The sequence below is a fragment of the Hemitrygon akajei genome, chromosome 15 (assembly GCF_048418815.1).
Source record: "Hemitrygon akajei chromosome 15, sHemAka1.3, whole genome shotgun sequence".
NCBI classification, from domain to species: domain Eukaryota; kingdom Metazoa; phylum Chordata; class Chondrichthyes; order Myliobatiformes; family Dasyatidae; genus Hemitrygon; species Hemitrygon akajei.
Genome location: NC_133138.1, coordinates 11,275,932 through 11,300,867, shown reverse-complemented (window position 1 = coordinate 11,300,867; position 24,936 = coordinate 11,275,932). Strand labels below are relative to the sequence as shown.

Genomic DNA, 24,936 nt, shown 5'->3' with positions numbered 1-24,936 from the left:
GTGGCCACTTTATTAGGTATCTCCTGTACCTAATCCCCAGCTATGGGTAAATGGCCCCACTGCCTTGTGGGCAGCCTTGGGAGAGACAAAGGCTACGGGAGTAAACCCAGAGTGGAGCCCCTAAGGCAGCTGAACGTTACTGAACATCCTTCCGGTGGCTCCTGCAGTCGAGCTTGGTGCCAAACGTAATGCTTCCCCTTTGGACGACACCTGTGAGGCTGAGAAGGGGATTTTGATGACTTCGTATCCCAGGATCTCCATACCTTCTGTCCATGCTTGTGCTCTAGAGAGGTTACTCCAGTGCTACCATCCATTGTCCTTCGAGACAGACAGATGCCATCATCATGTAGCTAATAAAGTGGCTACTGAGTGTATGTTCATAGTCCTCTGCTGCTATGGCCTATCAAGGTTTAATGTCTTATGAATTTGGAGATGCTCTTCTGCGCACCACTATTGTAACGCGTGGTTATTTGAGTTACTGTCGCCTTCCTGTCAGCTTGAACCAGTCTGGCCAATCTCCTCTGAGCTCTCATTAACAAGGCACTGCCTTGTTCACTGGATACTTTTTTTGTTTCTCATGCCATTCTCTGTAAACTTAAGAGAATGTTTTGTGTGAAAACCCGAAGAGAACAGCAGTTCTGAGATACCTGAGCCACCCCGTATGGCACCAACAATCATTCCACGGTTTGTCACTGAGATTACATTTCTCCCACATTCTAATGTTTGGTCTGAACAGCATCTGAAACTCATGACCATGTCTGCCTGCTTTTAAACATTGAGTAGCTGCCACATGATTGACTGATTAGATATTTGCAATAAACGAGCACCTAAAAGCGGCTACTAAGATCAAGCTTGTATGCGGTTTGAACTATGATACACTTTAGCTCTCGATCAATTAACTTTTTCTTGTCTTTCCCAGTTCTATTATGTTTATATTTATAGATATTCTTGTGGGTGTATTGACAATGACAGTCACTTCTATTATAATTAGGAAAAAAACTACTTTGTGGTCCAATAAATGTTAAGGTCCTGGATTTTTGCTATTGATGGCAGATGAAGGGACTGAATGTTTGGAACGTGATAAGTTTGAGTAGGAAAGCAATAGCAGATGGAATACAAAATGGGGAAATGTGGTATGAAGATATAACAAAAATTAGAATGGTGAGTGAATACAATAAAACTGAGTTCAGCACTTGTGGAACTTTAGTGTTGGACTGGCAGATATTCTAGATTAATCAGTATCATTGATATTGATACCCCAGCATACTCAATTTACTTTTTCTTCAAAGTTACACATTAGAGTAATAAATTTTCCAGTGAATCACTGGAAACCAAATTAAGTTTCTAGAACATCTGGAATTCCATGTAATCTGATATTAGACAATAGAAGTTTGACTACATTTGTGTTTAAGTGGTGGTGTATGTTCACATTTTATATCTTGTGCATCAAGTGATTTGGAAGGCAAATGAAATGTTGCCTATGTAGCATGAGGGACCAAAGAATGGCAGTAGAAGACTGCATGCAGTTTTAGTATGATTTAAGGAAAGATATGCTCGACCTGGTTGAGTTAGTTGATTCGAGTAGGGTGGGGTGAAAAGATTTAATAAATTCTATGCATACTTGGGGTTTAGAAGAGTGAAGTGATATTATTGAGATGCTTGATGGGATAAGTGATAAATGTTTTCCCTCATTGGATGATTGTTTGAAATTGGCAATTATCATTTCTGGATAAAATGCACTCATTTAACATGCATTTGATAATTAAGTTGTTCTTGGAGTGCTTTGAATATTTGGACAGTGTAGCTGGCAATGCCAACTAACTGGCTGGAGTATTCAAGGACATCTTCAACCTGTCACTGTTGCGGTCTGAGGTTCAAAGTTGAAAGCAAATTTATTATTAAAGTACACGTGCCTTTGCTCAGGCAGGAGTTAGATCTAGCCATTACCACCTCTGATTGCATTTCATCCTGAGATTCACTTTCCTGCAGGCATCCACAGTAAATACAAGAAACACAATGAAAAACCACCAGCAACAGGACAATCAGTACAAAAGACAACAAAATGTGTAAATACAAAAAGGAAAAAAAATCAAAATAATAAGCAATAAATGAAAAGAGCATGAGATGAAGAGTCCCTAAACGTGAGTCCATAGACTGTGGCAACAGTTCAGTGATGAGGCAAGTGAAGTTAAAGGAAGTTGTCCCCTCTGGTTCAAGAGTCTGATGGTTGAGGAGTAATAACTCTTCCTGAATCTAGTTGTGTGGGACCCAAGACTCCTTTACCACCTTTGTGGTGGCAGTATTAAGAAGAGAGTAAGGCCTTGAAGTGGGGATCCTTGATGATGGATGCTGCTTTCCTGCGATAGTGCTCCATGTAGATGTACCCAGTGGTGAGGAGGGCTTTACCCCTGATGGACTGGGCTGTATTCAATACTTTTTGTAGGCATTTCCATTCAAGGGCATTGGTGTTTCCGTACCTGGCCGTGGTGCAACCAGTCAATATACTCTTCACCGTGCATCTATAGAAGTTTGTCAAAGTTTCAGCTGAAGTCCTGAATCTTTGCAAACTTGTAAGAAAATAGAGGCACCACCATGCTTTCTTCATAACACTTGCTTGTTCTCGCCCTCTTCAAAAAGGCAGCAGTCATTCTAGTGCCCTGGATGAGCAGAGTGAGATGCCCAATGACTATCACCGTGTTGCACTCACATTGACCATAATGAAATGCATTGAGATGTTGGTTATGGCTGTGTTATGAGTGATGAACAGACCTGATGGACAATGGGGTGCAGAGTTAACCATCCCCCCCTCCGAGAACCATGAACTGTTGCTGTTGCTATGCTGCTCATGATAGCGAGAGACGAAACACAGGCACGAACATTTGCTACAGATAAGAGGGAGAGAGAGTCTGTTGATTTATTGTATTTTGACTCTTCCTGGATTATTTACCTTTCACTACAAGGACTTTACTTTGCTCATTAACATTCCTCAGGAGACAGCAGGAGTGGCCTGATTTGATGAACACAGTCATTCAGAGTTGATGGATAGCTGAGACCCCGTTAGTAGGGATAAAAGACAGGCTTGGAGAGTCACCCTTCAGACACACCAGTGGACACTGACTGAGAATTGTTAACCCACAAGGAAGGTGGGGGTTTCGGAGACCGAATCAGGAGATCGGTCAATAAAGCTCTCAGTGTAACGGCAGGGCCGGTGGGGACTTGTGTGTGTGTCCACTCATGCCAGAGTGACGAGTCCACTACAGAAGAACGGTCTAGCTGAAGGATGGAGGGGTCATAACTGAATGGCCACAATGACCCGACAAATTAAGAAAGCCACAGAAAGGTTTGCCTGCTGCAGCTGTTACATCTCGCTCGCTCGCTCGCTCTCTCTCTCAATCTCCAACGATTACCACACAACAACTATACCTACCTCAGCATGTACGAACTGAACTGAACTTTATACTTTTCTATGACAATTCATTTACCCGTAGACATCAATAGAGCTTGTTTATTATTGCTTATTATTATTCCTACACTTTTAGGTTTATTATTGCTAACCTGTGTTATATGTATATTTGCAGTATTGGTATTGTTTTGCTTATTTTACTGATAAACACCTTTGAATATAGTACTACTAGACTCCAACGGATACATCTATCTTTGCTGGTCTGACACCCAGTTACGTACCCCGTGTACGTAACAGCTGGAATTAACTCCTGCCTTTGTGGGGACATGGATCCATTTCAGTTCACTTACCATTGCAACAGTTCTACAACAGATGTAATCTCAGTAGTTCTCCACTCTGGTTTGGAGAAACCAGACAACCGGATTCCCTCAGTACTAATATCAAGTTTCAAAATATGGACCTCTGTACCTCCCCCTCCAACTGGATCCTTGACTTCCTTGGTGGGAGACCACAGTCAATGTGGATTAGTAGTAAAATCTCCTCCTTGCTGTCAATCAGTACAGGCACACCTCAAATACAAGCTTGGCCCGCTTCCCTACTCTCTATAGTTGTATGACTGTGTGGTAAGCACAGCTCGACGCTATCAGTAAAATCACCAATAATAAAGTGCTGTTGGTTGAATCTCAGTTGGTGGTGAGGAACTGATTGTGAACTTCCAGAAGGGGCAGTCAGGAGAACACACCAGCCCTCAGTAAGGGGTCGGCAGTGGAAAGAATGAGCAGCTTCAAGAGCTCAGAGGATCTGCCCTGCGCCCAGCACATTGATGCAATCAATGAGAAGGCACTTTAGGGCTTTACTTCATTTGGAGTTTGAGGAGATATGGTATCTCTCGAAAGACTCTTAAATTCCTACAGATGGAGAGCATTATGGCTGGTTGCATCATAGCCTGGTGTAGGGGCTCCAGTGTGCAGGATCAAAAGAGGCTGCAGAGGGTTGTAGATTCAGCCATCTCCATCATGGGCACAACCCTCCCCACTATCAAGGAATATCTAGAAGATGTAGTGCCTTATCAAGGACCTCACCATCCAGGACCATCAGAGTGACATACTGGAACCTGAAAAACCACACTCAACAGTTTAGGAGTAGCTTCATCCCTTCTGCCATTAGATTATCGAGTGGTCCATGAAAATGACCTTGTTATTTTTTTCTGCGCTATTTTTGTAAACTTATAGATTTTTGGGTCCTTACGCTGTACTGCAGCCACAAAACTGCGGTGGAGGCCAAGTCCATGGGTATATTTAAAGTGGAAGTTGATAAATTCGTGATCGGTCAGGGCATCAAAGGGTATGGTGAGAAGGCAGGCGTGTGGGGTTGAGTGAGATTCAGGATGAGCCATGATGACATGGCAGAGCAGAATTGATGGGATGAAAGGCTTAATTCTGCTCCTATATCTTATGATCTAAAATGGTAAATGTAATGTCATATGTTAGTGAAAATGTAATTCTAAATGGATCTTAATCTTGAGGGCTGTGGTTTCAGAGCCATTAAATGTATTCAAAGCTGGGAGTTTTTGTGGACTATAGTGGCATTGAGGATAATGGAGATCAGTGAGGAAAATGAAGTTGAGGCCATTGATCAGATTAGCCACAATATTATTGAATGGCTGAGCAAGTTCAAGAAATGGATGGCTTTCTCCTTAATGATTTTTCTACTTGCTTATGTTACAACTTTTATTCACACAGAATCCTTTGCTTGACACCTGCAAGCAGCAGAAATGAATTACCGGTATTACAATACAGCACTCTAGAATCAGCTATGATTCTTGTCAGCAGCATCAAGAATTTGTCTTCCCTTCAATAGGGAATGCAATAGTCATATCATTCACATGATACCAAAAGCAAATTTTTCTTCCCATTTCCAAATATTCATGCTTCATCTTTCTGGTCACAAGATAAGTTATAAAGTGATCATGCAGGATGCAAGCTCTTTAGAAAATGCGTAAGTCCAAAACAACAGAGTGATTCAGACCAATCATAATTCCACTTTAAAGCATTTTGGGTAAAGTTCCATAACAATTTTGATTATTGTTACAAGATTTTCAATATAATGCATTATTTCATGTTAGATTTCATAATCTGTCCTAAGTCTATCCGAGAATTCAAAGGCCTGTGTTGTCATGTTCTTAATCATTGTACATTTGGCCAATTCTTTATTGAGGTCAGTTTTATTAAACTGCAAGTACAAAATTAAAAGACAGGAAGATGCTCATCAGGTCATCCTTTAGTGGTTACTTTTTCACTTTGGATATTCTGTTCAGTCAGAATCATGTGCTGTAATTATATAAATAATAACTAAAATGCCGAAAGTAGCAGGTGAGCCAGTATCTATAGAGAGGAACATGTGGAGTTAACATTTCAGATCAATGACTCAGTGACCCTCCCATTGTCCATGTAGAGTCCAGCTAAAATCACCAAACCTCACTGTAGTTGTGATTGCTCCCCATACAACAGAGCTATGCCATTGTGATAACACAGGCAGGTGTTCTTAGTACAGCAAGTCATTCTGGTTGATTGTGATTATACTAGTTTGGAAGTTTTATTTTGTTAAATTTAGAAAGATAGAAACTTCAGCAGTAATCTCCTTGAGCTCTCCCATAGGCATTGTAAGCACAATTTTGGTTCAAACCAAAAGATCAAGATTAGATTAGGCATTTGATAGCTATGAGTATGGTAATATTTACAATTCTGGCTTTACAATGGGGTGGCATTGACGTACTTTTGATTAGAGTTTATCTTACAGTATGTGATCATATTCATGCAAAACAACTTAAAATATAATGACAGCACTTAAGGGCTCTCAAGACCCTTGTTCAATTGTTCAGAGTTTTGTTTGCTTTATCAATAATTTAATATTGAACTGCCACTCTTTGCATTTAATTTGTACATCAACGTGGTTAATATTGAAAATCTAATAGCTAGGTTTGGTTTTTTTAAACAGTAATTCTGATCCCATAGCTAAGAAAATACATATTAGTTGCAATTTTATCGATATTTTGATATATTTTCCAATATATCACAATCAGGCATTCTACTGTAATATTTTGGGGGGTTAGGATGTGGTTGTCAGGTTTATTATTGGCAGATAACATCAATTTACAAAATGTTATTGTAAGTTCACATAACTTTTGTTTTATTTATCTTCTACCATGATAAAAGGATATATATATCATTTGTATGATAGGTCATTGTACAAGTTTCTAGAAAGTGGGGGGGGGGAGGGAGTATCATGTGTTTGTTGTGCAACCTATTTGTGGGTTGTTATTATTCCCTTAAAACTGAAAAAGAGAATATTTGTTAATTCACGATGGTCTCGTGTGACAAATTTGGGTCACTAAAGTTTTATTCCACTCTATTTCCCATGCAAGCAATTGAAATTATTTAAGACAATACTTTCAAATGTGCATTTTGAAGTACTTTTGATAATAAATTTTGCAATTATCAGGAAATAATTTGGATCTCTGAAGACAGCAAGATGTGGGTTAGAATGGGAATATGGTAGGTAGGATCAACCGTAAGATAAAGGTTTGGTATTGAATGGCAGAGAAGATTTGAAAAGCCAAATGGTCTACTTCCCCTGATGATTCCTAATCTCATTTGTATTTGCTTAAGAACCCATTGTTATTAGCGTATTCACAAAAGAAAATCTGTAGTAGCCTCAAGGGACACAACACTTTCTTTCTCCCTAGGCCTCCCGTCCCATGATCCTTTCCCTTTTCTAGCTCTGTAACTCTTTTGCCAATCACCTTTCCGGCTCTCAGCTTCACCCCACCCCCTCTGGTCTTCTCCTATTATTTTGCATTTTCCCCTCCCCCTCCTACTTTCAAATCTTTTACTATCTTTCCTTTCAGTTATTCCTGACGAAGGGTCTTGGCCCGAAACGTCGACAGTGCTTCTCCCTATAGATGCTGCCTGACCTGCTGCGTTCCACCAGCATTTTGTGTGTGTTGCTTGAATTACCAGCATCTGCAGATTTCCTCGTGTAATGATTAGTACAGTGCTGCTTCTGTGTCTCCTATTGGGTAAGATTCATTTAGGCAGTGGTGGGAGAGTAATATCAAATGGCTTCTTCATATGTTAGAAACAGGTGAAATCTAGGAAAAACAGGAAAAAGATAATTTTATGGAAACTATTTTAGCTATCAATTCATTGTTTAAAATTGTATTTTTTATAGAAGAAACTTCGCCTCCCTGCATTCTTTCCTGAGGTCTGTTACACCAATATGGTTGAGGAGGCTTTTGTCCCTCTCTTAACATATAAAAAGAAAATCCACAGCAGCCCAGTAAGATTATCTGCGGAGAGAAAAGCAAGTGTTTTGAGTCAATGTCTTTGCATCTGAATGAGAAAAGAGGTAAAAAGTATGGAAAGAAGGGAGAACAAAGAACTGTGAGTGAAAATGGGAGGAGGAGGAGGAGAAATGACAAAAGAGCTGATGGAGTTAGATGAAATAGAATGGTAAAGACATCAGTGAGGAACAGAAAATAAGTTTGGAGAAAGTGTAAACAGGAAATGAATAAATACTTTAAGGGACAGCTATTCAGCACCAAACCTCCTCTCAATATTGTTTCAAAACTGGTACAAAAGGTGCACACCATAGAAAAAACAAATGTTTAAAAAGCCAAGTTCTTGTTAAAACAGTATATCTTTTTTTTGCATTTAATGTATGTGAACACTGAAAATGGCCCTGAAAGCTCAAATGGATTTATTTTAACCTATTGATACAACTCTTTGCTGGTAATGTAAATTCAAGATGACATTGTCATTAATTTTCTTTAATGTTGTACAGAACTTTCAAAGTGTTCACATAGATTTATGACCAGCCATACTTGTCTGTGGGATGAGTTGGTTGGTGTTGATGAAAAAGAGCAAAAATGCAGGTAGTAATTGATTAAAGAAGATGAAGATGTGGAAATAATTAAGACAGAGCTTGAATTAGTCCATAGTGACTAGTTTTGATTTGAGATTTGTAGAGACTGGAGTGCTTTTATTTGGAAAAACAAATACTCGATTTTGACAAACACTTCTTAAAGTCAGAAAATGTTGACAAACTGTACCAAACATAAAAGCTGAGAAATTTGAGCTCTTAATTTTAAAATGTCACTCATTGGCAATTTGCCAATCTGCTACTTTGAACAAAGCTTTTTGAGGTTTACCAATGACAGTTTGCATGAATTAGTTTATTTCCTGCTTTTGCCTCTCCTTCCATTCCTCATTATTCTTTAAATGGGACTTTATTAGTTGGTGAGAATAAAGTGAATTGGTATGTTGGTGTGATGTCCATTTTAGTTCCCTAATGATATGGAGAACTTGTTTTTATGTAATTAAATGGGAAATGCTAACCTGCAAATTCTATCCTGTGTCTTTACCTGGATTTTAATTAACAAATTATTTTCAAATAATACAAAAATCATGCCAAAAGATGCATTAAAATGAGGAAGGATATTTAAATTCGACTGTAAACAATGCATCTTATTGCAATCAAAAGTTCGGGACTTGTATCCTTGTTTTTTTCTACAGCTGGTTTCTATCTTGTGACATTGAGTCACAACACATGAGCAGAGTCACATGAGCTAGATAGACACAACACACCTTAATTACTATGCAGTTAGGAATGTATTTTCAAAGAGTTTTCACTATAGGCTAGTTTTTTATTGCTGTCATAATGAGCTTGATGAATTCTCAAATGCAAATTAGTTATCATTCTGCAATTTCTTGTTTGGCAAATACAAAAAGCTGTGTATGTATAACCATGCATTCTTCTTGTCATCTAACTGTGCTTTGTATATTGTTGTATATTCTGTATGTAAGTATAAGGTTCAAATACTTCTAACCATATACTTTGTGCTGTGTGAAAACAACTGTAATGCCATTGCTTTTAACATGTCTATCAGTTTGAAAGTCTTCAGGCCTCTTTTTAAAATGCTATTAAATTTGTTTTATTAATCAGTAGAGCTATTCAGCACTTTTTTGGGTAGCCTGAGAGGGAAAAAAGAAAGCTTAACACAATCTAGTAATGTTGAATTTGGTTGAGGGATGGGTATTGATCAAATATTGAGAATAGCACTCTCATTTTTGCAAGGGTGCTACTGGATCCTTTTCATTAGATAGGATGTTGATTTAAGTATCTCATAAAAGATATGTCAAATTGAAACTTCAACTGTCCATTTCCCCTCGATAAATGCTCCCTGAAACGGAGTTTTTCTGGCAGAATTTTTTTTGGCTAACAGCATAGCACTTCATTGGCACTGGACTAGAACGTCAGTCTTTCAGCCTTCAATTTTGTCTCTGGAGTGGTGATTTGAAACTATGAACTTCTTGCATGAAAGCGAAACTGAACAATTGATAACTCTGGGTAAAGCAGCATTAGTCACAAGCAGCTCTGGGTACTAATGGAAGGAGGAAACGAGGGTTAGAGGAACATTTGATGTATTTAATTTGCAAAGATAGAAATCCTTAGCTGTAACATTTGAATAAATGTTCAGTTCTTCCCAAATCATCCAAACTTAACTACTAATATTTTCCCATAATTTGATCTAACGCGAAATATCAGGTGCAGATCAACCAGGAATGAAGGCCGCAAGAGGTTGGTGATTGAAGTGGATGTTTTGGGAACCCTATGTCACTTGGTAGCACTCCATCTTTGAGCGATGCAGAAAGCAAAATTACATCACTTGATTGTTATCATTACTATCCATTAAATGGTATAATGTTTAGTGTATAGATGCACAGTGCTGAGTTTTATGAAAGTTATTTAAAAACTTTTTCATGCTATACATAATACATTTTCTCTAATATCATTGGGAGCATGCAATTTCAATATCCCTTTTTTCCTGTAGTGCCGTCCGTTGTGATAATGTTACGTAAAGTAGGTTAAAAGACCAATTAATGAACTAAACTGCACTGAAGACTTGTGATGACCTAGTTTCTAGTATTAGACATCATAGATCGTGTTTCCCTTGTGACTGCTACTCAATAACCCACTGAAGAAAGATATAAGTACATTTCCCGTTATCACCCTAAATAACCCTCTGCTATCCTTGAAGGACATCCTCTAAGAAAGGATGAAATTCTTGAGTGTGTATAAGGAAATTAATTTATTTTTTAACCAATTGATTTTTAAAAAAATGTCATTTATTGGTAGATGTCCAGTTGCTAATTATATATTTAAGATGAAGTTGGTTTGTTTTGAAAATGGGGCAGGGGTTGGGTAGAAAAAAAATTCAGTACCAGCCAGTATTGCACAGGATTGTTTGATAAACTACGCCTTATTATACCAGACAAAGGACATTGAACAAGCGCTGTTGTGTTCAGCTGGGTGAATGTACAGGGTTTTTGTTATTGAGTGAAATGGAAAAAAGAGTTTAGTTTACTTGGAATAGTGTAGGCTTTTGGAGGCTTCCTGACGCAGGGATTGGTTGGCAATGTTCCAAATGGATCCAGGTGGTACATTGAGTCAGGTCACATGATTGTTATATACGCCAGTTCTTGAGTCAACATAAGCTCCCTATCTGTGATTATGCAAGGCATCCTGATGCATCAAAGAGGAGGAGAGAGGTGGGGCAGGAGTTGTGCCTTTTGCTGTTCTTCCTAATTATTCATCTGCATGACCATTTGGGAACAAGGTTGTACTGCTGTAAACAACAAATAGCTCTGATCTAGAAACAAGTAATGTTTTCCAGTTGTGGAGGGACTAGACTACGCAACATCTGCTGTAACCAAGAATCTAGAAAATTGCAAGCTCCTATGCAGTTTGTGCGGTTGAACTTGGAATTACCTTTGACAGAGTGTTCACATCACTGTGTGTGTGTCACCTGACAGCCTTGTGCTGCAGGATGAACCTAATACAGAGCTATTATTAGTAAGGGTGTGCAAGCAAAGAAACCTTTCTGTGGATTACATTGCTGGATTTCCCAAGCAACAATGTTACCCAGGTATATTTTTAAATAATTGTTGGTGTTGATGTTGTGCATTAAATATTCTCTTAATTTTTTAAAATCTTTAAGCAGCTAAGATTCTTCATGAAAGCTTCCTTGTTATAACCAACTCTTTTGAAATATTGCAATTAAGCAGGAATAAGAGGCTGAAACTTTACGGGTTTATTTTTGTAAACCCAACAGTAGAAAATGTTGCTTTTAACATTTTTTTTCTTTTACTGAAATTGTGTGCAAGCCGTACCATATGAGGGATGTGCTTCTGATTTTCAGAAGATTTGTGAGACTTAATAGAATTGTGCAGCTGTATAGGGGAAAGTTAAAATTTTGAGATAAAATACATTTTTATGTTCCAGACCACTTGTGTCATAGTCTTTTGGAAAAGCGGTCTGTGGGAATTTGTTATACTGAGTAACAAATGCTGCATTTCTGCCTTTTTGTCTCACAGGATTTTAAAACCAGTTGCAAGTTTTATTGTCTTATTTACACCAGTTTACAAATTGAAGGATGGTTATCATAGAATTTGGTTAACAAGATCTAATTGGATTTTGCTGGAGCTGAATAACTTCATATGTGAGTTTTGCTTTGTGCAAATTTAAATGAGAGACATCAGTGCTAGGAAGTGGCCTTTATCCATTTCTGGCACCCAGCATTAGGCAGTTCTGTTTATAGTGTATTCAAACTCTGATAAATAGTATCTCTGTTCTGTCACCACTATGTTCCTTAAAGTTATATGTAGAGAAATATTGGAAGACAGAATTCATTATATTAAGTATCCCAATGTGTGTTATCATCCTAGAGGAAAAAAACATAACACAATGTAGAAGGTAGCACACACAAAATGCTGAAGGAACTCAAACTCAGCAGGCCAGGCAGCATCTATGGAAAAGAGTAAACAGTGGACATTTTAGGCCAAGACCCTTCTTTTGGACATGCTGAGTTTCTCCTGCATTTTGCATGTGTTACCTTGATTTACAGCATCTGCAGATTTTGTCTTGTTTGTCAAATTTGAGTAGTTATATCACTATAAAATTCCTAGTTATAACATGCAATTATTGATATCCTAAAGGATGACATAGTCCATTCCTAGCATAGCTACTGTTCTTCAGTGGGCATGATCTCTATTCTTTAGCCCTTTGACCTGAGATCATCTCCAAACCAGTTAGCCACACTATCAATAAAGCCATCCATTTGTTCTCTCCCAGTTCTATCCCTACTTCAGCTCATTTGCTGCAATTATTTATACCCATGTCATTGTTTTTTTTCTGACTGCAGCCCTTCATGTTAATATTGTAAATTTGTGGCCAGCCAAAACTCAGCTGTCCAAGCAGTGTCTCACATTAAGCCCTGCTGGCTTTCAATCCCTTTGTTTTCTGATGTGCATTGACACACATCGCACACTGCTCACAAACTTTGCACTGTACAAACCATGTGCACACCCAGTCTCATAATCCCTTTCAGCTTGACAGCCTCCATGTGCGACCCTACGTTCTGGCCTTTCATTCATTCCAACTGAATCTGCTCTTCCTGGTTATCATGCCTTGGGTTGACAAGTACTAAACTCTGCAGTTTTCTTATTAAATTTCTCATGCTTCCTTTAAGCCTCCCATCAAAACACTTCTCTTTGTGTCACCTCCTAATGTGACTTGGTGTTAAATTTTATAAAAGTTCCTGTGAAGCACATTGGCATATGTTAAAGAAGCTAATGTCCTCCAGTATCTTAATATTAATTCTGTAATAATTTTATGTTATAACTACAAAGTAAAACTTTTATCTGCCTCATCGAAGAAAACATCTGTCTTTCTTTGAATCTTTTGTTTTGCCAGCTACCTTAGTGCTACCTTTGGATGGGAGATAAATGTTTTGAATCCAATTAATATTGGATTCATACTTCTCGAACTCATTTGGTTTTGGACCTTTAATAAGTAAATGTATATTTGCTCACGGTTATTAGCCATTTGACTTCTGACTCCAGAATGGTGGGATCAGGAGAAAACAGCCATCTCTCTTCATGGCACCCGGTCCCTTTCTTATGCTTAAAGTTTAATTTAAGAAGTAGTATGAAGATGGACTTGGTTCTGAATTGAAAATTCAAGCAGCATTGTAATGGGAAAGCAAACGAGTGGGTAGGAAAGCTATAAATATTACTGATGAAAGTAGTGCTCTATGTAGCATGCATCTCTAAGCTTTGTGCTATGCCAGCATTCTAGAGATTTCATTTAATACATTATGTTGTTTATTCTCTCAGCTAAGCATGTAATCTTCTGCATTTGTTCCAATACACAGCTGAGAAATTTCAGACAAGCAAAAGCAATTCATTTTCTCAGCCTAAATAGCATAATTTAATAAACATCTTGTAATTCCATTATTAATCAGTCATGTAATTTTTTTCCCCTAAATGATTTAGAATTAAATCACACAATTAGATCTTCCAGCAGTTCAGTAATATAAACCTATAAGTGGGCCACACCCTACATTCATTTTTCTGCCTTTTTGGCCCAAGTTATTTTCAGAAATGGTACTTTGCTGAACTGCAACTCTTCAATGCACAATGCATTCCTAAAGATCATTTACAGAATGCTTTCAACCTCTGACAGTCTGATGGTGGAGGAGTGCAAGGGCTGGTGGGAGGAGGAATTTATTTTTTCTTACTGATTATTTCCATGCAATATTGTAGAGGATGAAATAATTCTCTTTGTTCATGATTTCCACTGCTTAGCCCCTGCATCTCCTCCCAGTAGGTTGATGATGTTTATTTAAGATTTGATGATTTTTGAAAGGATGTGAGATTCCAGAAACTGGTAGCAAAAATAGTTTCCTAACTTGCCATGAGAAGTATATGGGCATTTAGAGTCATCTTCTCTGTGCACTGAAGCTATTGGTTTAGTAATGAGGAATTTTTGAGTCTCCTTGTAGGTCATCCTGTCAAAAAGTGCAGTTTCAGCAGTATAACAAAGATACAATTCAAAAAGATAGAGATCTTGGAAAACTTGTTATTATGAGCAGGTTATATAATTTGCTGAATTAAAGTACCTAGATATTATGTGTTTCTGCATTATTGTAGGTATGTGCCTTCCATCCATCCTTGGTTTGGTTTTCAGCAAAATAAAGTCTTGTTTTGGCAAATCCTTGCAAAACTCAAGGGAGATTAGAAAGCAAATTGCAAATATGTGATCAAGTTTTCTGGAATGTCACTCTAATTCACGATAGCAATTTATATAGCCAGTAAATACAAATTTATGTATTAGTTGCAGTTATCAATCGCTATGTGACCATTTTCTTTCAAGCTGGCCTGCTCCAGAGTTCAATCCCAGCCAGATAAGACTTATAGTCTACCAGGATTGTGAGCGACGCGGGAGGAATGTGCTGTTTGATTCCAAGAAAACTGAAGAAACTTCATCTTCAGTAAGTCGGATTTTTTTCCTATTTATCTAATGATTAAAACAGAATAAAACACCTATTTTACATATGTAGTTCTACAATATTTTAATTAGGTCTGAAGTATTCTAACAGAAACAACACGACAATTCCTGAACTTTTATTTCCTTATCAAAAATGATAATCATTTATATCCCAGCAGTGGCTGCCTCCAAACCAAAGTCTCAGTCCCCCATTACAATGTTGCATGATTTTTATTGGCAGCCATATGGATTTCTCATATTGCATTGAGAAAAGGTAGTGAAAACAGTTAAAAAGAAACCATATATCACCTGTGACTTGTTTACATGATCCAAAAGCTTTTAAAGCTATGCCGTCTATTTTCCCTTCATGACAGTAAAACAAAATCCCATGGGCAATTGACATCTGAAATATAAACACCAAAATGGCAATATTTTATATCCCAGGCTCTCTTCCCCCCCCCCCCCCCACCCCTCAGACTTAGATGTGTGGTTACCATGTGGTAAGAATGGTGAAAGAAATATTTCTTTCTGGTTTCTGTGCAGTTTCATCTCATGAGTTTTGTTTTTAAGGAAGTCATATGATTATCATTCAACAGCGTGATGTGTTGGTGACTGAAGTTATGAAAATGAGTCTGAATTTTGGAAAATGGAAGCAGTTGCAGTTCTTTTGAGAAATATTCTGATCTAAGAAAAAAATGATCTCAAACGTAGTTTCTTAATGAGCACTTGAGTGGTTGAAGAGCTTTTGACTAATATTTGATTTCCACTTTGCATTTTTCTTTTCAAAAGTGAAGAGGAGATGCTTACGTTTAGGAGGGGGAGTAAATGTCAAATGGAGTTTTAAGTACATGAGGATTTCTTGTGATTTTGTGTAATAGTTCACTTTTAGGTAATTTAGTTGTAATTTCATATTGATGATCTTCCTTGAGGGTGGTCATTAAATTGTGATAAATCAGTGCTCTGGATGTAGGAGTTAAATGTAGATGAAATCTTTAACCAGAAACCTGAAGTTCCGAATTGGAAAATTAAACAGATGTTGGGTGTATCTTTTGGATTGCAAATTGGGGACCTAAAATTCCCCATTTGTTTTAATGTGGGTTCTTGCAAGACAATGAATCTCAGTAAACTATATGGGGAGATGTATGTACTTTGATAACAAAGTTGCTTTGAACTTTGAAAATGATTTCTTGAGGACAAATAAGTGACTGCAGTGGGTGTGGAACTGGGAAAAGAGGAAGAGAAATGAGGAATGGGTGTGAAGAGGTAGCCAGGTAACTTCATTAACATTGGACTTGGGGAAGAGAAGAGTGACAATGTGGGGGATTGACTTTTTACGATTTCTGAGGTGGCCTCATTATAGGTTAACTTTTAGATTATTTTGGTGCAGGGTTTGGGAAAGTAGAAATGATAACATTGAGCAATTTAAAGTCGAGGAGTTTAAAGTTGGTATTTAATTGCAATTCCTCAGCTGCATTTTCCAGGAAAGTTCTTGGACTCCTAAAATAGATATTTTTAGCTGTGAATGTCTGATGGAAATTGTGGTTGGATTTTGTTAGGAAATGCCACTATTTGGGATTTCCCCGTGTGCACATATGAAAACTGGGCATGTCATACTAATTCACAGCTTTTTGCTGGTACATTGCCAACTAAGCTCTGACATGAGACTCCCTCACAGATTTGATCAGTGGAAATAGTTGTGATAATTCAGCAACATTTTTGGGGGAACTTATTCAAAAAATCTCACACCAGTTTAGATTCGGCCCAGAAAGTTCTCCATTGATTTGTGTTAGATAAAAGCTGCAAGATGTTAAGTTAATGTTAGTATTTTAAAGTTTTATTTAATTCTTTGAATTTATTTTCATTTTTCAGTTTAACTTCTAAGGAAGCTGAGGCGCTGCTGTGCTTTCTTCATAATGGCACTTGCTCAGGATCTGTCCTAGACGCACTATGCAAATGCCATTACAAAGAAAGCATAGCAGTGCCTCTTGTGCCTCTTCTGCCAGACTCCCCCTTCTCCAGCCCTGTATGTCTTTCACCAATCAACTTCCCAGCTCTTTACTTCATCCCTCTCTCTTCAAGTTTCACCTATCACTTTCTATTTCTCTCTCCCTCCCCCACCTTTTAAATCTACTCCTCAGCTGCTTTTCTCCAGTCCTGCAGAAGGGTCTCGTCCTGAAACATCAACTATATTCTATCCCATATATGCTGCCTGGCCTGCTGAGTTCCTCCAGCATTTTGGTGTATTGCTTTGGATTTCCAGCATCTGCAGATTTTCTCTCGTTTGTGATAGTAGTGCCTCTACTTGATGTTTGCAAAGATTTGGCATGACATCTAAAACTCTGACAAATTTGTAGTGGATACAGCCCACCCTCCTAACCATCGAGGACATCTACACGGAGCAGGTAAACAGCATCCATCACCAACGATCCCCACCACCCAGGCCATGTACTCTTCCCACTGCTGCCATCAGGAAGAAAGTACAGGAACCAGCATCAGGAATGGTTATTACCCCTCAACCATCATGCTCTACAACCAGAGGGGATAGCTTCACTCAGTTTCACTCGCTGCCATCCCTGAACTGTTCCCACAACATATGGACTCACTTTTTTTAAAAAAAATTTTTATTGAATTTTCAAATAGGTTACAGAAAGAAAAAAAATTGTCAACCCTTCCCTGTCCCCTTAACCCCTCCCCCCAAACATATCCCTATAGAAAGAAAAGAGAAGAAAGAAAGAAAGAAAGAAAGAATGCCTGGATATCGGAAGATCCCCACATGCTCCATGGAGTTCATAATAGCTTTAATATGTATATTTAATTCTTTCCCCAGATAACCAATAATTTTATCTGCGGAGCACCTGTATATTTAATCCTATCTTTTGTAAATTTTTTCAAGTGGAATGCAGCTAAAAATTTCATTCTTCCAGCGATCTATACTTAAGTATGAATCCGATTTCCAAGTAACTGCAATAGCCTTTTTGGCTACTGCCAATGCAATTTTTATGAATTCTTTCTGATATTTATTCAATTTGGATTTCGATTTTATCCCTTCAATATTGCCTAGTAAAAATAATGTTGGATTATGTGGAAGTTGTATTCCAATAATTTGTTCCAGTAAAACTCTTAAATTTGTCCATAAAGGTTGAATTTTAAAACAAGACCAAGTAGAGTGTAAAAAAGTACCAATTTCTTGATTACATCGAAAACATTGATCAGATAAATTTGAGTTTAATCTATTTATTTTATTGTGGTGTAGTATATATTTGATGTAAAAAGTTATATTGTACTAATCTTAGTTGAACATTTATTGTATTTGTCATACTGTCAAGACATAATCTTGACCAACTTGTTTCATCAATTTTAATATTCAAATCAGTTTCCCATTTTTGTCTTGACTTATGAATTCCTTGTTTAATTGCCTGTTTTTGAATCAAATTATACATACCAGAAATAATTTTTAAAATTTTTCCTTTATGAATTAAAGTTTCTATTTCATTAGGTTTCGGCAATAACATTGTTTGACCCAGTTTATCTCTTAAATATGCCCATAATTGGAAATAACAGAAAAGAGTGTTATTTGATATTTTATATTTATTCTTTAATTGGTCAAATGACATTAATATACCTCCTTCAAAACAATCTCCTATATATCTAATCCCTTTGTGAAACCAGTTATATAAAAGTTGATTATCCATTGTAAAAGGGATAAGTTTATTTTGAATTAAAGGTCTCTTTGCTAATAAAGATTTTTTTTATCTCATCATCAACATTTATCTTATTCCATAAATCAGTCAAATGTTTTAGTATAGGAGATTCTTTCTGTTCCAGTATCCATTTAGATTCCCATTTATATATAAAATCTTCTGGTATATTTTCTCCTATTTTATCTAATTCTATTCTAATCCATGCCGGTTTATCTTCATCAAAAAAAGATGCAATAAATCTAAGTTGATTTGCTTTGTAATAATTCTTAAAATTTGATAATTGTAACCCTCCTAGGTCAAATTTCCATGTCAATTTTTCCAACGATATTCTTGACATCTTTCCAAAGGAATTTCCTCACACATTTATTTAACTCTTGAAAAAACTTCTGCGGTAATTGTATTGGTAGTGTTTGGAATAAATATTGTAATCTAGGGAATATATTCATTTTTACAGCATTGATGTTAATGTTATTAATGTTATTGGTAACATCATCCATTTATCAAGATCCTCTTGAATTTTTTTCAATAATGGCAAATAATTTAGTTTATATAAATTCTTTATATCATTATCAACTCTTATACCTAAATACTTTATACCATTTATCGGCCATCTAAATTGAGTTATTAATTGACATTGACTATAATCTCCTTTAGTAAGGGGTAAAATTTCACTTTTATCTCAATTTATTTTGTACCCTGATATTTTCCCATATTCTTCCAATCTAGAAGATAATTTACGCAATGAATGCAATGGGTTAGTTAGATAAATCAGAACATCATCAGCAAATAAGTTAATCTTATATTCCTCCTGATTAACTCTGAAACCTATAATATCTGAGTCAGTTCTAATTAATTCAGCTAATGGTTCTATCGCCAACACAAATAAAGCAGGTGATAATGGACATCCTTGTCTAGTTGACCTTGTTAACTGAAATGATGTTGAAATTTGGCCATTTGTCACCACTTTAGCTTTGGGGTTAGTATTTAAGGTTTTAATCCATTTTATAAAAGATACTCCTAATCCATATTTTTCCAATACCTTAAATAAAAAATCCCATTCCAATCTATCATGCTTTTTCTGCATCCAAAGCAACTGCCACACTCATTTCTTCCCTCTTTTGTGCCAAATGAATTATGCTAAGTAACCGAGTTACATTATCTGCCGATTGTCTATTTTTAATAAATCCTGTTTGGTCGATGTGTATTAATTTTGGTAAGTATTTAGATAATCTATTAGATAAAATCTTTGCTATTATTTTATAGTCTGTGTTCAACAAAGAAATAGACCTATATGATGTTGGCTTTAAAAGATCTCTCTTTTTTTGGCAATACTATTAAAATAGCTGTCGAAAAAGATTCTGGAAGTTTATGCGTTCTTTCCGCTTGGTGTATTAGCTCCATAAAAGGAGGAATTAATAAATCTTTAAACTTTTTGTAAAATTCAGGCGAAAAACCATTCTCTCCTGGGGATTTATTACTCTGGAGTGATCCTAGAACTTCTTCGACCTCTTTTAATGTAAAAGGCACATCTAATCCATTCTGTTCTTCCGAATTCAATTTTGGGAGAGTTACTTGTGATAAAAACCTTTCTATCTCAACAATATCATTTTGTGATTCTGATTGATACAGTTCAGAATAAAAAAAATTTTAAAGTTTCATTAATTTCTAAAGGTTTATAAGTAATTTTATTTACACTTGTTCTAATTGCATTTATCATTTTGGAAGCCTGGTCTGTTTTTAACTGCCAAGCAAGAATCTTGTGTGATCTTTCACCTAGTTCATAATATCTCTGTTTAGTTTTTCTGTTCGGTATGTCTGAAGTGTATTATATTGTAGCTTCTTATTAATAAGTTGTCTTTGTTTTTCTTCTGTCATATATCTTTGAGATTCTTTTTCTAATTTTGTAATCTCTTTTTCCAATTGATCTATTTCTACCATATATTCCTTCTTCATTTTAGAAGTATAACTTATTATCTGGCCTCTCAAATATGCCTTCATCGCTTCCCATAATATAAATTTATCATCAACTGAATGTGAGTTTGTATCTTAAAAAAAACTGAATCTGTTTTTTCATAAAATCACAAAAATCTTGACGTTTTAATAATATTGAATTAAATCTCCATCTGTAAATCGATTCCTCCTTATCCATCATTATCATTGTTATTGTCAAGGGGGAATGATCTGACAATATTCTTGCTTTATATTCCATATTTTTCACTCTGTCTTGAATATTCGCTGATAGTAGGAAAAAATCTATCCTTGAATAAGTTTTATGTCTATTTGAATAAAATGAATAATCTCTTTCTCTTGATTAATTCTTCTCCATATATCAATCAAATTTAAATCTTTCATCAATGATAAAGTTAATTTTGCTACTTTTGGTTTTGTAACAACCTTTGTTGATCTATCTAAAACTGGGTCTAGACAAAAGTTAAAGTCTCCACCTATTAATATTTTATCGTGTGCATCAGCCAAATTCAAAAAAGCCTCTTGTATAAATTTTACATCGTTTACATTTGGTGCATAAATATTCATAAGAGTCCATAGTTCTGAAAAGATTTGACAATGTATAATTACATATCTTCCCGCAGAATCAATTAATACATTTTGTATTTTAATTGGTAAAGTTTTGTTGACCAAAATTGCAACTCCCCTCGCTTTTGAATTAAATGAAGCTGCTATAACATTTCCGACCCAGTCTCTGTTTAATTTCTGATGTTCTATCTCTGTTAAATGTGTTTCTTGTATAAAAACTATATCTATTTTCATTTTCTTAATGTATGTTAAAATTCTTTTTCTTTTCACTGGTCCATTAAGCCCATTAACATTAAAACTTTAAAAATTCAGTAAATTAGTCATTATTTTTAACAGGGTTACTCCAGTCTATAATAATACATATTTCAACTCTCATAGTACCTTGGGGAATTATTTTAAAATTCTCCATGTTGCTATGTGTCTCCCCTCTGATCATCCAGGCAAAGAAAGAAAGATAAAAGAAAAATAAATTATAAAGAAAAAAAAACCCCTGCTAATGTTGTGAATGAAAAAAAACACAACATTACCCCCCTTCGTTGTGCAGGTCATGGCAAACGCCATGATTACACATGTGAATCCCATAGCGATCATTCCGAAGTTCCCCTAGCTCCCTCGTAACATGAAAAAAGTATATATAAGAGAAGAAAAAATAATATCACTACTCTCGATTAACATTTCTCAAATTTTTACCTTTCTCCCCCTGTATCATATAATTAGAAGTATATTTAAATATTCTTCTGTCCTTAATGTCCATCAATTCACTTCACTGTCCCCATCTTCATCTTTAATCTGTTTCACTTTTAAATCTTTACTGTGTCTAGCGAATATTTGGGAGTTCTTGTACAAACTCCTCTGCATCCCGATGATCAGTAAAAAATCTTCTTTTTCCATCATCCAAAAAAATTATCAGTGTTGCCGGGTGGCGCAATATAAATTTATAACCCTTTTCCCATAAAACATTTTTCGCTGGATTAAATTCCTCCTTTCTCTTCAAAAGGTCATAACTTATATCAGGATAGAAAAGAACTGTTTTCCCTTCTATCATCAATGGCTCATTTCTCTTTCTGGCACATTGAGCAGCTGCCTTCAGGATCTTTTCTTTATCTTGATATCTTAAGCATTTTATCAAGATTGGTCATGGGTTTTGATCAGGTTGAGGTTTTGGTCTTAAGGCTCTGTGGACCCTTTCGATTTCAATCAAGTGGGTTCCCTCTTCCATTTCCAAATTTTCCGGGATCCATTTTTGCAAAAGTTTTATTGGATCCTCTCCCTCTATCCCTTCTTTAAGACCAACAATTTTAATATTATTTCGTCTACTAAAATTTTCAAGCACGTCTATTTTTTCCAACAGTCGTTTTCTTTCTGATGTCCAGGCAAGAATATTATCTTCCATTTTATTCACTCTGTCAGTAGTGTCTCCCGTTATTTCTTCCAGCTTTTTAACTTTCTTGTCCATTTCCTCCAGCTTTTTAACTTTCTTGTCCATTTCCTCCTGTTTTTTCACCATTTTATCAAACATAGCCTTCATATTTTTAATATCATCTTTTATTATTTTTAATGTTTTTAATTCTTTTAATTCATGCATTATTTGCGCCAAAGCTTCTCTTATGTCTCCAGAATATCTTCCACCTCCAACCTCTTCCTGTTGTTCTTTTACCTCCTCATCTTCATCTGTATGTTCCAGAGAATCCGAATCCACCTCGGGTTCATTTTCACTTCCACTTCCAATCGTAGCTGGGATTTGTAGTTCAAATTGCTCATGTTTGCACATGCCCTTTCCTTCGTGCACGCGCAGTTCCTGTTGTTTCTTCTTGGAGACTGTTGATGTTGCTGCCAATTCCTGTTCTGTATCGCCGGAGATGAGATGCACTTGAGTCCGAGGCTTCTTCATGGAAGCCGGCCCAGCTTGTACTTGTACTGTCTTCAAAGTAGTAGCTTTCTTCTTTGTCTGTTTAGGAGGCATATCTAAGGAAAATCCTGAGTAGATTAGACATAGTTTTTAGAAAATATTTACTAACTTTTCTTCACTTAAACATTAATTTATTAGTTTTTTATGGGAGAGCTGGATTTCCACGTCTCGATCCTACGTCATCACGTGACGTCCCCCATGGACTCACTTTTAAGGACTCTTCATGTTCTTGATTATTGTTTATTTGTTTATTTTTTTTCCCTATTTATTTTTGTATTTGCAGTTTGTTGTCTTTTGCACATTGGTTGTTTGTTCATCCTGTTGGGTGCAGTCTTTCCATAGAACCATAGAACATTACAGCACAGAAACAGGCCTTTTGGCCCTTCTTGGCTGTGCCAAACCATTTTTCTGCCTAGTCCCTCTGATCTGCACCTGGGCCATATCCCTCCAAACCCCTGTCATCCATATACCTGTCCAAGTTTTTCTTAAATGTCGAAAGTGAGCCCACATTTACCACTTCATCTGGCAGCTCATTCCACACTCCCACCACTCTCTGTGTGAAGAAGCCCCCCCCCAATGTTCCCTTTAAACTTTTTCCCCCTTCATCCTTAACCCATGACCTCATTTTTTTTCTCCCCTAGCCTCAGTGGAAAAAGCCTGCTTGCATTCACTCTATCTATACCCATCATAATTTTATACACCTCTATCAAATCACCCCTCATTCTCCTATGCTCCAGGGAATAAAGTCCTAACCTATTCAACCTTTCTCTGTAACTCAGTTTCTCAAGTCCCGGCAACATCCTTGTAAGCCTTCTGTGCACTCTTTCAACCTCATTAATATCCTTCCTGTAATTAGGTGACCAAAACTGCACACAGTACTCCAAATTCGGTCTCACCAATGTCTTATACAACTTCACCATTACATTCCAAATCTTGTACTCAGTACTTTGATTTATAAAGGCCAATGAGCCAAAAGCTCTCTTTACGACCCTATCTACTTGTGATGCCACTTTTAGGGAATTATGTATCTGTACTTCCAGATCTCTCTCGTCTACTGCACTCCTCAGTGTTCTACCATTTACCTTGTATGTTCTACCTTGGTTTGTCCTTCTGAAGTGCAATACCTCACACTTGTCTGCATTGAACTCCATCTGCCATTTTTCAGCCCATTCCTCCAACTGGTCCAAATCCCTCTGCAAGCTTTGAAAACCTTCCTCACTGTCCACTACACCTCCAATCTTTGTATCATCAGCAAATTTACTGATCCAATTTACCACAATATCATCCAGATCATTGATATAGATGACAAATAACAGTGGACCCAGCACTGATCCCTGTGGCACACCACTAGTCACAGGCCTCCACTCAGAGAAGCAATCCTCCACTACCACTCTCTGGCTTCTTCCTCTGAGCCAATGCCTAATCCAATTTACTACCTCTCCATGTATACCTAGCGACTGAATCTTCCTAACTAACCTCCCATGCGGGACCTTATCAATGGCCTTACTGAAGTCCATGTATACAACATCCACTGTCTTCCCTTCATCCACTTTGCTGGTAACTTCCTCGAAGAACTCTAATAGATTGGTTAAACATGACCTACCACGCACAAGCCATGCTGACTTTTTCTAATAAGTCCCTGTCTGTCCAAATACTTGTAGATCCTATCTCTTAGTATTCTTTCCAAAAATTTACCTACTACTGATGTCAAACTTACCAGCCTATAATTTCCCAGCTTACTTTTTGAGTCTTTTTTAAACAACGGAGCTACATGAGCTATCCTCCAATCCTCCGGCACCTGACCCGTGGATATCGACATTTTAAATATTTCTGCCAGGGCCCCTGCAATTTCAACACTAGTCTCCTTCAAGGTCCGAGGGAATACCCTGTCAGGTCCTGGGGATTTATCTACTCTGATTTGCCTCAAGACAGCAAGCACCTCCTCCTCTTTAATCTGTATAAATTCCATGACCTCCCTACTTGTTTACCTTGTTTCCATA

At 36.8% G+C, this 24,936-nt stretch overlaps 1 protein-coding gene across 3 annotated transcripts in view; it reads left to right on the top strand.

Annotated features, from left to right (window-relative positions):
• Positions 1 to 24,936, top strand: part of fnip1 (folliculin interacting protein 1) — a 98,821-nt gene that overhangs the window by 10,760 nt on the left and 63,125 nt on the right. For 2 of the 3 annotated variants that reach the window (XM_073067178.1, XM_073067176.1), the window contains exon 2: positions 14,678 to 14,795. In XM_073067178.1, the coding sequence (XP_072923279.1) occupies positions 14,678 to 14,795 (118 nt within the window). Of the gene's footprint in view, positions 1 to 11,005; positions 11,391 to 14,677; positions 14,796 to 24,936 lie in introns of those variants that run through there. The other variant, XM_073067177.1, reaches the window with a different exon arrangement.